Source organism: Drosophila ficusphila, unplaced genomic scaffold, assembly GCF_018152265.1.
Source record: "Drosophila ficusphila isolate 14025-0441.05 unplaced genomic scaffold, ASM1815226v1 contig_414, whole genome shotgun sequence".
NCBI lineage: Eukaryota > Metazoa > Arthropoda > Insecta > Diptera > Drosophilidae > Drosophila > Drosophila ficusphila.
The window spans coordinates 12,973,074-12,988,732 of NW_025064328.1; the positions used below are offsets into that span (position 1 = coordinate 12,973,074).

The 15,659-nt window shown below is 40.1% G+C and overlaps 1 protein-coding gene across 1 annotated transcript; it reads left to right on the forward strand.

The window, feature by feature from the left end:
• The first annotated feature begins 14,834 nt into the window (after positions 1–14,834).
• Positions 14,835–15,158, forward strand: LOC108096510 (partner of Y14 and mago-like). The gene has a single exon (XM_017198119.1). It carries the CDS (start codon positions 14,835–14,837, stop codon positions 15,156–15,158), a length of 324 nt encoding a protein of 107 aa, XP_017053608.1.
• The last annotated feature ends 501 nt before the right edge of the window (positions 15,159–15,659 follow it).

The window sequence follows — 15,659 nt, forward strand, 5'->3', positions numbered from 1 at the left end:
AGCTGGTTTTGGCTAAAATGTCATTTGTGAAATGTGATTTGACTTCCGCCAGTGTCATAATAAAGAGGAAATTAATGCGATAGTTTAGATTTACCTGTTAGCTTTAAACAAATATTTCAAAAAGGCATGGAACTTTGACACTACAACGTATCAGGATTTTGGCCAAAATGTCATTTGCGAAATGTGATTTGATTTCCGCCGGTGTCATAATGGCAAGGAAATCAACATGATAGGTTACATTTACCTGTTAGCTTTAAACAAATATTTGAAAAGAATGCAACTTTGGCAACATTTAATGAACACTACACCGTTGTTAAACAGTTAATGAACTAGCGCGAAATGTGCATTGTTGTAAAGAGAATGGCGACAATCCTTTGGCTCATTACAGGATGGAGAAAATGAGAAGGACTTTTTGTGCAGGCGACGGGATAAAGTTCGCCTGTTTTACCCATTTCTCATTAGACATGCACGCCGGGATATAAGGTCTTTGATTTAACACCTAGAAAGAAGGCGAGCTCGAGCAACAAAGGCCTCATTAATTAGGAATGTTAAGATGATGAAAACTAATCTGCTAAAAGCACACTCTCGCTACTTTCGCCGGCCCCCCATCTTCTCACCTTCTGAATCCTTTAGGTGAGTCATTTGTCTACCAGGATCAATGGAGAGGAGGCAGGAGTGCAGGAGTGCAAGGATTGCAAGGAGTACGAGGAGTGGCTTCGGAGGCGTCATTGTTTGGCACCGGTTCACATGCGCTTAATGCACTTGGAAGCCCGGGCTTCACCTTCGACAATGTTGCTGGATAAGCACAGACGGCAAAACACTGGCAACAAACTAACCCAGCTGCAAGGACCCTGCGGATGCGAAGGATACACGATAGACCATGAGGCAAGGACGTCAAACTGGAATCTGTGCAAATCACAAAATTGGAAAAATCGAGGCGGACCGAGGAGCAAACACCGGAGGGGCCGAAGGGTACAGCAAGCTAAATGCCAAGCGAAGTAGAAGCCGGAATCAGAATCGAGTCCTCCATTAGAGTTGGCCATAAAATAAGCAACTTGTATCGGTAGCTGCAGCTCCACTTTCCAAGCGCATTTTTCACGGGGAGAAATAAAAGTGGCTTTAAAATTAAAAAAAAGGGGGAAAGTTAAAAATTTTTTATAAACATATTTATAACTATTTAAACCTTTTGAAAGTCAAATGTTACTAAATAAATTAGTCATTTTGCAATCGCAAATACATTTATATGGTTTAAAAAGGAGTACACTTATTTTGGGTTGTGTTCTTTTATTAGTGCAGTTCACCATTAATCAATAATTAATAATTAATATTACGTTTTTAAATTTCCTTCCTAATAGTTAATACTTGGACATGAAGAGAAACTCAAAAAATTTCTACATTTTTTTATAATCCTTTTTAAACAGACCTCGTACTTTTTTTCTGGTAGTAATAAAGATGAGAATTTTGATTTATCGAGCTTAAGTCATCAGATTTCGCTCAGTGCACTCGTAAGCTCATGATGCCCCAATGCATGACGCTTGGCTGAGTGCAAATTCAATTAACTTGTTACAACACAAGCTCAGGATCAGCTTTGGCATCAGCATCTGCCCAGACGGGATTGGGATTTGTTTCTACGAGTATATCTGAGCCTGCAGATACCGGTCTGCACTTCTGCACTAAAACTGGGCTCGCAAGGCTTGGCCAACATTTCTTGGCTCGTCCTCCGCCAACTTTTGTTTATTCTATTTCGTATTTTAATTCCAATCAAATTGGTTTTTGCGGTGCGCGCTCAAACAAACAGTTATTTGATTTAGGCCCCCGCTCGGAAAATGCATTTTTAGTCATTCAATTAATAAAGGATTCCGAAGGCAAACATCCATAACCAAGTGACATTTACATTGGCAAATATAGACGTTAGCAAATGGATGGAAAAGCAACAGAAGGAACTACTCGAGCCGAAGTCATTGCAGTTCAAATGAATTTCTTAGCAACTCAAATTGAAATTAATAATCAAATGTCAGTTACTCAATGGATTAGCAAGAAGCCAATGTAAATAGATCTGCAGAAAATATGATCAAGGTATACAAACTTGATTGCTCTAAGGATGTTGCGCGGTTTCGAGGATGAATGAATGATTGATTTGACAAAAATAAGCAAGGAAAACATTATAGACTTGTTTAAATGCTATAAAAAATCATTTATTAAACGATTGAATGCAACTCAAAAGTTTTAAGTGTATTGGATAAGTTTAAACTGACAGAATTAATTTTAGATCTCACCACACTTTTGTAAATTTTAAATTTATCTCTTGTATGAACAACTTATAAAGTAAAATACTTTTTGACTTTTATATTCCTTACTCAAATTTCACTTTAAGTACAATTCCCTTTACCCGCTCAACTGACAACAGCCGACGGGCAAAATATTCAGGTTGGCCCCCTTTTTTTCCACCATTTTCGACAGTACCTTAAAAATATATCCCCATCGCAGTGGTCCATAATTTATGGCCTGTCCCACAGCCCGCTTCCATTATGAATTCATTAGCACCTGAGGGCTACGCAAAAGAGTCGAGAATAAAAAAGGGGAATTTAAAAGCAGCAGTCAGTTGACGTTTCCCCCCAAAGAAAAAAAGGTCTCGAAAGCATAAAGTTCGCCGGGGCGTTCGGCCAATGCCAATAGGTTCAAAAGTTAAGCCCAAATCCCGAAACAAACACAAGGCCGCCTGAACTTTTGATACTTTAAAGTGGCTTAAACGCGGTCTGAGCCCGGGATTCTTTTCAATACTGACCGGCTCATGTATTTGCATATCACGAATTGTTATACTAAACCAACAGAGTGCGCTGAGTCCTGAATCCCGAATCCTGACCCCTGAAATCCCCGGGACTGAGACTGATTTGCCCGGGGAGCCGCACAAATGATGCGATCCGTGTGGGACGTGCTCCGCCGTTTTGGCCGCAAATCGATGGGTTTTTGGCCAGCCAAATACCAAGTAGCAAGCACCAAGCACCAAGTACCCGATGCACGTTCGACCGGCTGCAGTCCCAACTGGCTGGCTGCATTTGCAATTAGATGGCCGAGTGGGTCTCTCAAGGATTTTGCCGAGATTTTGCGGCGCTAAACATCTAAATGGCCGTGACAGCTGCAATCGAACTGGGCCAGCTGGCAATTTATTTTTTCTGTTAGCCAAATCTTGCGACATTTTATGACGTCTGCTCCTTTGGATCGTCGTCCTTGCTTTTGTTGGCAATGTTCGCATCCTTGGACGGCGTCACCTTAAATGCGTTGCCAGCAAATCAACGTCACGTCCGACAATCCAAGGCGTCCATAAAAAATGTCTCCGTGTCTGGGCTCTCATCCTGCCATTCTTTATTCTTTATTTTTCCAGCTTTCCAGTTCCATGCCCGCACGAGTTGAGGAATAGTTTTGCTGACTGCTGCAGAAGTAGCCATCCAAAGTCACCCTTTCCTCCGCTTTTTCCCCCGATTTCTGGGAGGACATGTGTGCTCAGGTTCGTCTACGTGCCCTGATCTGCTTACAAGTTCGCAGTGGTTCAGCATTTTCCTGGGCAAGGTCAACGGGGGTCAGCGAATGGGGTTGGGTGGTGCGGCCCCTGTTTTCCCAGTTTATTTGTCGCAGTTGACAAATTGATATGAATTGGCCAGGAAATCTGTTGCAGGGAGCAGCCACAATTGGCGAGCAATGGAACGTAATTCAATATAATCGATCTAAATATTCGATGAATTCAGGGGTTCTGCAGATTGTTTACAATTTAATAAAATGAGTTAGCTTTTATCTCAAACTAAATTATTTATGTGTATATTCACTTTGTGTATTTTACAGACAGCTGAAACCAAGGATTTTGTTTTATCAACAAAATTTAATAAATTGTAAATCTTTTAATCTGCAAACCTAATTATTTTAATACAAATTAACAAAGTTACATTTAATATGCCAATTTGATTTATACAACCAATTAAATTGCAGTTTCAAATGTTTGTCTGTTTTTTCTATTTGCTCAGATGACAATTTAGTGTTACAAGGACGACAAATATGCATATCAAACACATTTTAAGCCGCAAAATTAATTACTGAGATGCATATCAGCACATTTAACAATTAAATAAAGAATGCCTTTTACCAGTTAAATTAAAATTTTATGTTTCCATTTCTCGTTAAAGACTCGTAACCTTTCGATTTAATTACATTCTGCAGTTTGTGAATGAAGTTTTACCTTTCAGCACTTAAAATGTCAAAAGTTCATCGCATTTCCGTCTGAACTTTAAACCTCCGTCCACGAGCATTGAAATGTTTTATCTTTTCAATGGTTCTCGTATCGATTGTCAGCAATGGGAAATCGGCCCATTCAATAAGTCAGAGTTCGGCATTTGTCATGAGTCAGTCCTTAACCCCCCTGCGTGTCTTAACCCTCCGACGCCCACTCTTCTTGTCCCGTCATCTAATGTCGTTGCACATTTAAGTCCACGTGACCATCGTGTGTATCCACCGAAGAGTTTGGTGTCCGAGTTGCTCCTCCACCTTTGATTTGCTGTAGCCCCCCTTCACCAGCATTCCGAACCCCCTTTCGACCCTTCGCCGCCCATGTGTTTCTGAGTGTTCGTTGGTTTGTTTCACTTCAATCAGTTGTCGGTTGACTGCTTTCGTTAAGTGCCATCTTTGCATGTGACCGGGGATCCCTGTTACCCCTTAACCTGTCCGTCAGTTCGAGGATATCACGCAATGCAGTATGCCACCCCCCTCCCTTCTCATTCTTCGGCCCCTTTTACAGGCGCCCCTGGCCCACAGGCACATCGCAAATTATTTGGGTCTGTCACAGCCGTGATTTGGACTTTTGATTACTTGATTACGTTTGCAATGCGTTTCCTCTTTCTGTGGCACTGGTCGCTGGACACTTGCTGGATCTTTCCGTTGCCAGCTGGAAGAGAATCGTGGCTCTCGTATCCGCCTGCCTGCCAGTATACACTTAAAAAAAAATAAAAAAAATGGCCCTAACCTGATAAAAATCAGTGCATGAGTACAAATTTACCCATTAAAAATAAATCTTCAAATTATAGATCTAAATAAAAAACAAAGACATCTTTAATTACTGTTTATAAAGCTTGTGCATTTTAAATAAATTTATGAATTTACAAAATGTTAACAAACATTCGAGAATACTTTATTTTAAAGTGTGTTATAAATGTACAACATTTAGATCGGTTTAAAGTGTGATTTCGTTTATTTAGGAATTGTTTTATTTTTCGTTACTTTCCATTTAATTTCTCTAAGTGTACCAATGGAGCCGACAAACGCCATCAACGGATGCGGGCTGCCTCTCGTCAATGATTTAAATGGAGGTCAAGTGGAGTTCTCTGATTGACGCAGCACATTGAACGCTTCGCACTGACTCCCTCCATTTTGCCCATCTGAGTCAATCTTTTAGCCAAAATGTAATTTGCACATTGATTACATGAAGAGAAAATGAGTTACGCTGCAATTTAGTGCCGCAAATGAAGTGAAACCGATCGGCAATTTGTTGATAGTTTTGTCCCCAGCTGCGTCGCAGATTACAATTCCACCCACAATTGGAGGGAGTTGGGAAGTTGGATATATCTTGCATGAGTGAGTGCTCGGATGAGTCATGGATTAGAGCGAGTAAAAGACAAGTTGATTGACTAAGTCAGACTCTGAAGAAAGAAAGGGATTCCTATAGCTAAAGTGGAGGGATGTTTCTCATTAAATGCTTGTAAAGAACATGGCAGTTTTTGATTTTGTACTTATGTAGTTTTATATTATTTGGATAAAAAGTAAAAAATACGTTTCAATAATTTTAATACTATTAAATCTGCTTTACTAGTTGTATACGCAATATTGTTATTGAGGAACAATCAATTAAAAATTCTTTCAAAATAAAATCCCACAATTTAGGGTAACCGAAAACGTGAACTTTTACCTTTTTATACCTAACTAAGATATTTTTCCTACGTCCCCCTACCTGTGCCAACATTAACCCACTCTAGCGCACTATCTGAAGAACTTAACCCCCTTCAAACTCGATTGAAGGATCCTGCTGGCAGACAGTTTTCCTTCGCCGCTTTTCAGCCACGTTTGACTTTAACCAACAGAAAGCGGCTTAATTGGCGGCCATTTGACCGGCGGCGGTGTTCACTCCTCCCCGGCTCCATTATCGTGTATAAATCAGTCAACACCCAGTCGCTCAATTTTCAACACTTGACTATTAAAAACTTTGGCGAATTTATTTAAGGATTGCGATGGTCGGAGGGGAAAGGGGGTCGCCTGGAGGCGCCAGTCGGGAATCCGGAGTTTGCGGAGCGGAGTTAATTGCTCGCTTCCATGTTGTTTATTCTTGGTATTTTAAAGAAAATAATTCATAAATTAATTTGGACATGAGGGAAATACGAGGGGAAAAATACCAGAAATATTCGCTGAGCTCGGCGGTGCAGCGAAAACGTTTTATGAAAAATCACCTCATAAATTTGCAGCTACGTGAACGGCAGCAATTATGATGGGTGGTTTTGGGGGAGAAGAAGGAGGAGCTGACGTGACCAGGTCGAAGAATCAACATCCACGTTTATTTACTCAACAATTTGGCAACCTTTTTGTTAACAACTTATCACAAAAATTATGTCAAAATTGCAGCGCCCAAAAGGGCCAGTTGTTACAGGACTACCCGACTGCCCGACTGCCTGGCTGCCTGGTTACATGGGTTAAGGTTAACCCATTGCGTCCTGGCCGTTGCCGCTGATTGGCATTCAAGCACTTCATTACAGCAATTGCCCCATTGAAGCCCAGCTCCCAGTGCGAGGAATTGAAATTTCACGCAAGTTGAGCACACAAGAAGGAGCTGGCAATAAGTGCGGGTTAAAAAGGGAAAAGGGAGAGCCCGTCGACGGGTTAAAGGGGGCTGCAGGGGGGACAGCGGATGAAGGGGGAGTGGCAGCCAAAGGGAGTGCAACACATGCAAAGCAATTTAAATGTCGGCCATCGCCTGAGTACTCGTCCGAGTTTGCACAGCGAAAAATCCATTTAAATTGGCCATCAATTGGAAATTTTCGGCATTCCGAAAAAATGTACATTATTGTTAATTTAACATGACATTCGTGGTTAAAATATTTAAGGTATCTGCAGAGAATTCGGTTTGTATTCAGTTGTGAGTTTGGGGTATGTTCAAAGCGTATTAAGGTTTATATTTAATGCATTTAATTTTTTTTAGAATTATTGTGAACTAGAAGTAGCAGCTTAAATTATTAGCGGACGCTTCTTTTTTACCAAAACAATTTAAATAAATATTTATATTATATTATGTTGTGTGCAACTAATAACCACCATTGAATTACATTACCAAATTCAATCGAACATTTATTTAATTTTTTATTATGGATTCAAATAAAATGTCGAACGATATATTTTTTATAAAAGTTACAACATTTTAAATGTATTCTATTTATATTTATTTATTTAGCTATTTGTATAGCTACATACATTTTGAGTTTCAAAATGTTTACTCAGTTCTTGGTTTGCAGAGTAAATATGATTCGGTTTTCCTGTTAAACTGAAAAGTATATATTTTTTTCAGTGCTGGCTATTGGACATGCTCCCGTTTTTGCATTGTTGACCGCTGAGTGATGCAGGTTGCTCCCTCTTCCGCTTCCCCCTTCCCCTCCCCCTTTCCCCATCCCCTTGACCAACCCCTTTTCAGCTTGTTTGGGCTCCTCGCGTTTTTCGCGCCGCGCAAGCCGATAATTTATTAAAGGCGATTATTATGGCCTGGTTCGAACGAGTTTGCACTCGTCTGGGAACTGAGAATGAAAATGGGAATGGGACCTGCGTGTTGTGGTAATTTACTGCCCGAGGGGTACGAAAAGCAGGGAAAGGCGGCTCCACAAAGAGGGGGGTTAAATCAAAAAGGAAAAAAAAAAAACACAACACCGATCCATAGGGATCCCTGGCCGTGTTGTACTTTGAGGTATTTACATATGAAATGTGTTAAATTGAGCTCTTTTTTAGCACAAGTTTGTTTTAGCGAACAAATTGCAGCTGCCCCTTCCTCCTTCTCCCCATCGCGGAATTATAGTTTCAACATTCCGGCAACTCAGTCGCAAGGGCCCCACATAATCGGCCGGCGATTTGATTAAAAAATCGCACAATCATCGCAACGAGGACCTGACCACAAAGGCTCCCCAAGGGTCCCTCAGCGAAATGACGATGACGTCGGCAATGGCGATGGCTGGCTCCTTCAACTAATGAAAAATTTGCATATTGTATACCGCTCCTTCACCTCCTCCCCCTTCCCCATCCCCTTCTCAAAGTTGAAAGTTTGTTTTGTTTGGGGGGCGTGGTGGCATCGTAAAGTGCATTCAACTGGGCGAATTTTAAAAACAGCAGAATTGTGCCGCCCTGCTGTTAGTTTTTGTTTGTTGCCTTTACACTTTGTGGTGCAAATTTTAATTGCTTTTATTTGAAATTAAAATTAAAGAGCGGCTTAAAAGTGGGTTACAAAAATTGAAAAGTAATAAAAAAGAGGATTGAAGCAAGGCTTTCTAATTTTATGGGTTTGCAATTGTTATTTGGAAAGGGGTTAGATTATTAAAATTGAAAAAAAGAACAAATTTTCAAATTATGCAGTTCGTTAGAGAAATGAAATACAATCAATTATAGGTATGACACTTCAAAATTGGATGAAAATTAAAAAGCTGTGGACTTAGGAGTAGTGAATTCTGGTCACTTTTCAGCAAACCCATTTTTTTTGAAATTTCGTAATTTTTTCCTTGTATCTTTTAAGGTCTGTGGTGTCTCCTTCACTGCGTTGCAAACTATAATTATAATTACGCTTTGCAATAGTATAATGAAGTTTTAGGGCTTTTTCAAGCCACCATAACTTATCAAATCAACCCAAACTATACTTTTCAGAGGTCGTAACAAATGACTAGAAGGGGTTTTGAACCCAAAACCATGCTAAATGATTATCGATGGACAATAGATATGGTCATCCCAAAAGAAAACTTGTATCTCCTTAGCAACCCCATTAGAGGGACTTAAGTAAGACACTCAAATCAGAATTGACAGCGCAATCAAATCTGCGATCCCTCCCAGTTCCTCCCAGTTGATTTGGCCAATGGCTATAAGGATATCTTCCCCTTCCGAATACAAGTTGCAATCCCGCCCCCTTTTTGGCCATGGAGCCTACTTTTTATGGGCCGCAAAACTTTACGCAAGGCTTCCGTTTTATTTTGTTTTGTTTCTCGGTCCTTTCGGTGCCCCAAAGGAAATGTCCAATTTGACAGCCGAGACGCCCAAATTGAAGACATGTGCTGAATTTTATGGCTTTTAAATAAGAAACCATAAAAGACAACAAAACTAAAGGACAGTCGTCGACGAGGAAGGAGCAAAAAGGAGTCAACAAACCGGAAATTGTCAAAGGAATCAAACTAAACGGAAAGCGAAAACATTTCGAATGCACATCCAGATACATATATATTTAAAAATAGAATGATAAAATTTTATGCGCATTTCGGCAACGAAATGGAAAGTCCTTGGAGGCGAGTACTTCATAATGAATGAACACTGTTCCAAGGCGACGCCTTCCAGTCTTTCTGGTTAAAATTACAGGAGTCGCTGGGGATGGCTGACTTCGTTAACTTGGCCAACGGGAGGGTCGGTCCAGGCCAAAAAGGAAGCAACTGAGGGAAGGGTCGGGGTCAGGGGTCAGCGATAAAAGGTAATGAAAACAAACGAAACGAAACCAAACGAGACGAAAATGAAAACGAAACGCATCGCAATGCCAAGCGTTTTTATCTCGCTTTGACTTAAAGGAAAGCCCCCACTTTACCCAGTGAGTAACCGACCAGCAAATGCTATTTACACATCACAAAAAAGGCAAGATGGAAATGCTGGGAAAACCAGGAAAGGAATGGAAAGGAAAGGCAAGGCGACAACGAAACGAATTCATGATTCTGGCAAGTTAAACGCTGCCAGTGATAATGGCACACACACCAAACAGGGAAAAGGGGAAAACGGGGGGAAAATGCGGAGAACTACAGAAGAACTACAGAGCCAGGGAAAAAGCCAACTGTTGGTAGTAAAAGCATTTAGATTTCACTTAAAAGAAACTAAAAATGCAAAACGAATGCCTGGGAACCCCCACAAAGCGATGATGGAAGGAAATGAAATAGTAAAGGTGCAAGAAAATCAAGGTGGGAAATGGTTTGGGGTGGACCATGACCACAGTCCAATGGGGTGAGCACTGCAAGAGTGGAACTAAAAGCTTTGCAATCTTTGTTAATTGCGGGGTGCACAATGAAAATTTCGGGGGATGGGGAGGGAAAAGGGGGCAAGCTTCAGGTGGTAGACCCATCTGAATTTCCCGCAGCACCTCAATTAAGTGAAAAGCTCAAAGGGGGAAAAACAGAATGCCAGAAACTCAGACAATAAGAGAGCAAAAGTTAGAATTAACTCCGATTTCAGCTGACATAGGTAAGCATTATTGCTTCCCTTATTTTCCCCACAGGAAACCCATTTCGAAAGGTCTCTTATCAAAAGTCCAGTTCATTCCCCCACTTATCCATCGATATAACCGATAATCGTCTGGTCTAAGCCAGGCACAAATCACTGGGATTTCATGTTGCCCCCAAAAAGGGAGTGTTGTCCATCTGATGAAGCGAATACTTGGTGTCTTTTGGAATACAGTTGAACTGCTTTGAGTACAAAGGTTTTACCTTTGAAATGAACTACATTCGTTTTCTAGCTGGAAACAAAATTTTTATAATTTAATTAAAGAATAATTCTAAAATAAATAAAATATAATAAATATATTATATCTCGCAGCACTGAAACTAAAATCGTTGATTAATTGTATTTCTTTCAATTTAAACGGAAAACAATTTATTTACATTCCTGATTATTTTTTTTAGGTATAGTATCAGCACGTCTAGTAACTTATTGGGCGGATATTCTTTAAAACTACGTCTGTAACTCTTTTTCTCGCTATCTTTGTACTTTGTTTGCGATTCCCTTTCGTAGTTCCCTTAGCATAGTGTGACAAAATCGCTTGAGCCGGCTTAACGAGGCTTGTAATTGAATTATGCGATTTCATTGTGATTATTTTCAAAGCTCTCCCTTCGAAAGAAGAGGGCCAAAAGGAGGTGGGGGAGGAGGAGCACTGCCTGGTTGCCTTGTCACTTCTGAGTAATGAGATACATAAAAGTTATTTAAACTTTTAAATCCGCGTCGCTGCCTTTTACTTTCGCATTCCATTTCATCCCCGTTTTCCATCGCCGCCTGTTGTTGTGCCACGCCCCCTTCCCCCACGGGAAAAAGGGGGTTAAGCGGAGGCTAGTTAAACGTTTGAAAAGTTTTCCAACTGAGCCGCTGAAATGATTTGGAAAATTACAACAACCAAGGACCGCAGCAAAGCTGAAAAGAGCAGATCAGAGGAGCTGACAAGGAAATACAAATGAGTCGTCGTTTTTACGGCCGCCCCTGAAGAATTCTGCTGTTGACAGTCGCCCCCGCCCCCTCGCCATCACCCTTTATTTTCCCCGAAAAAGCCCTCCTATTTTCCCCAACCCCCCTTCCCCGCGTTTTCGTGCATTTTCCACATACCAGAGGAAAGGGTTGATTGGCATTTCTCGCAGAGTAAGCAAAAGTTTTTCTTCTCTCTATATATATTTTCTTTTTCCTGTTTCTTTGTTTCAGTGGGTCGCCGACACCTCCCTGTCAGGCATACACTCGAAAAAATACTAGAAATAATTGAAATCATGCAAACACAAATCCCAATCATTTACAAAACACCTCAAATTTTGCATTTGAAAATTAGTATGGAAGGCTTAGACCTTTGTTTATATTAAATGGAGTGGAAAACTAAATTTTGAAATATCGTTATTTTTTAGTGCATTTAAATAAACAATTATAAATGGTTATCATCTCTTTTTTAATATAATTATTTTTAAATAGAGCAATGCTTTTTGGCACACTTTTTGTATGGAATTGTTTTATGTGCAGTATTCGACACATAGGCAAGTGTTTCATTTTTTGGCTGATTGCGAGGGCTTGGCTCGGTACATCTCTCTATCTCTTTCCATCTGGTAGAGTGCCCCATGTCCCCATCCCCATTACCCCCCGGCTCATTGCCTTTGTGGGCTCCTATTTGGCCTGGCTGAAGCTCTCTGTCTCTGACGGCCTCCAACAGAATGCCGAAAATTCATTTGTATTTCAAAATCCCTTTTTGATGAACTCTTCGTTTTCCTCCTGCCCGTGTTTGCCTGCCGGTTGCTGTTTTTTGGGCCCCACTACGCCAACGTGTTCCCTCCTGAATTTCTATCTCTCGTCGCCCCTGGCCTCAAACCTCCCTATTTACCCACGTTTTTTGTGAGATTTCTTCTGGCCTTGAACTCTTGAACATAAGAAAAATCAATTTTTTTACATATTTAACAAAAATTTTTGGATTTTAAATAGTATTAGGATTGGGAACCAAAAATCAAGGAGCAACTGGGAGTTCTAAAAATCAATTTACAAAAAGGGTTTTATTTAAGAATAAACCATTTTACTATTCACCTTTCTTTCTGAAATTCCAAATATATATATAGGTTAAAGCTTAAAACGTTTTAAAGTTATCTAAGATTTTTTCAGTGCACATTTTGAGCTTTGTTTGATGGAACACATACTAATATGTTTCTATTCTATTAGTTTACAAGAAGCAGAAGTATTCCAAGTTCAACGAGAATTGTTTTATTCACTGTATAAAAAATCTGAAGAGAGTCAAGTGACGTGGGCAACAGTCAAGTAGGGAGTGAAGTAGGGAGTGAAGTGGGTAGCGAAGTAGGGAGTGAAGTGGGGCTTTATGTCTGGGCCAGGGAAACTTCTTTTCCCCCCGAAGTTTCGCCCGCCTGCCCGCCCATCGTGATCCCCCAATACAGACGCCATAAATTATCATGGTAATGTAGATTTGTGCGAGACGCCAGAAGGGTCCGTATCCGGTTGCTACGCCGGAATCAGGACCCCGGACCGGCCTCAATTACCTTTTGTCTTTGGGGCCGAACGGGAAAGTAGCAGGACTCGTTGAATCATAATTGCAGTTGCGGATGGCCCTTGAAAAACTTTAATTGCTTGGTTTGGTCGAAAAGGGGGATTGATGGTGGGTGGGTGGTGGTTGGCCGGGCCTTAAACCGATTTATTTGATTTATGGGCTGTAGGTGCTTAGTGCTGCCAGACAGGTTACCCATTCTCACTCCAGTTTGCCTCAATTGCAGTTTCGCTTTTCGCCAAATTGAATCAATAAAGGCTTCTCGCAAAAAGGAAAACTTTTGCGATTATAATTTATTGTGTTTTTGCTCCCCACAACAGTTTTTTTTTTTGCACTTGCAATTAATGTCAGACACACCGACCAAAGCGAGCCGAGAAAAAGAAAGAGACGGAGACAGAGCCGGAGAAAGAGACGGAGACAGAGACGGCGTCAAAGACGGAGAGAGACGAATAAAAAACAATAAAAGCGAATTACATTAAAATTACACAATCAGCAAAAAGCAGCGGAGAAAGAAATAAAATGGAAATGGAAACCTTGTTACGCTGCACGGGAAAAAAATTAAAATTTAGGCTAGGATTATCAGGACAAATGTTTTGTACTCTTTTTTATATTCGTTGATATCAACAATGGTGAAATAATATTTTAAATTGGCCAAACTAACAAAAAATTTACATATTTTTGTTACACATCAAAATCTATAAATCCATTTGACTAACAAACAATTTAAAAAAAAAACTGCAATCCATACTTATTTATTTATATATAATAAAAACTTATAAAAAATGTTTTGAATAAATAAACAATACTTTTCGTTATTAAGCTTTTCTAAACACCTTGAAATAACGTATAAACAACATAGTGAAAATAACATGAAATGAGTTATACCTTCTGCAAAGGGTATAAAATGCGATATGAGGATGGGGAAAGTTAGGTGGATTATTTCAACGGGGAGTCTTGGCAACAGGTTCTTGAAACGCAATTGAAATTGTTGCTAAACGAGTTTTAATTAGACAGGCGAAGCTGCAGCAGCCAAAGCGGCTAAAACAATGAGACGGCGGAGTCGGCGGGGATGAAAGCCAGGTAATTCTGCAAAAGGGGGAGCCAACTAATGGTATCCTAATTAGATGATAGTCAGTTGAGTCAATGCGAATGATGTGCTAAAATTGTGAATGATGTCTGTGTGTCGTTGTTGCCGAGTTCCCTTGGATGAAAATCAAATCGGAACTGCAGAAAAAAAAGTTCACTTAATTACTTTCTTTGGCGAATTAGCGAAGACGGAAATGAACGCGGAGATGAGTGCAAAAGTGAAGAAGGGACTTTGGGAAAGGGGAAAGGGAAAGATAGAGGGATTCTCTAGAGACTGGACCCACGGAGCTGTTAATAAAAGAGCTAATCACTGCTGATGGAGAACACTGAGTGAAGTGCCAAGAAATGTGCTAACTTAAAAGAGAGCAACAAGAATACTAATTGTTCAATCGAGAATAGATGGGCTCTTAAAATGTAGGTATAGTTTCCGGTATCTATTTCTTACTTTTAAAGTAAATTTATATGTCTTATAACTTCATAAAGTTATTCAAAACAAAAATGTATTGTTCACTCTCATATTTCTTTTCCTTATCCTAACCTAGTAACCTTTATGATTTTACTTGATTATTGTTTTCCTACATTTTAAGAGTATTAAATTTAAACATTGACATAATCTTGCCTAAGCTCCTGAATTTTGTATCTGGTCACATTAAAAATAGTTTACCCGAAAATAAATTTGTCACAGCTGAATTACTCTAAAATCTTTACTAAGATGGGCTCAAAAATAAAGACCATCGAGGGCAAGATCATTCCGGCTTCCAGACGACCAGATGGGTCCTGGCGGAAGGCTCGTCGCATCCGAGATGGTTACGTGCCACCGGAAGAGGTTCCTCTTTATAAAATCAGGGGCAAGGATGGTGTGCAAATTTCCATGTACCCAATAATCACTTCTGAGGCTACGGAAAAGCAGGAGTTGCAAGAGCCGCAGATTCAAAGTGTTATGTTGCCTGAAGTAAACACAAAGGTCACCCAATTATCAAAGGCTTTTGGTAATACATTGAAATTGGATGATGCTCAGGATGCTGTTAAAAACTGAATAACCTCTAAAAAAAAACGGATGAAATCGAAAGTATAATTCAAGTCGGCTACCTCAAAGCGATAGAAGCCTACTGGTAAAGTAGAAGTCCAGGATTTTGCAAATCAAAGCATTGAAGAGTATTGACACATGACGCAAAAAAATATGAGCAAATAAAACTGCTGTAAGATATTTATGATTTTCTTATAACTTGGGCTCAAAATACTTTTATTTTAAGTATTACGAAATAATATTTACTATTTAAATGCCCTTTGACTTTTTAAATGGGGCTTCCGTTTCCGCTCAACTTAAATGTGCCCGCAAGAAGTCAACAGTTAATTAAGCCAATGAAGTAATTATCATGAATAAATCATGGGCTGCTAAATGAAATGAATGAGCCCATAAGCGATGAGGCAGGCACGTGAACAGGAGACACCTTCTCCTCTGTTTTTGTCCACCTCTGTTTTTGGGCCTATTCCCCGCTGTCCAGAAGAGGAGCCCGAAATGCGGACGGACATTTGT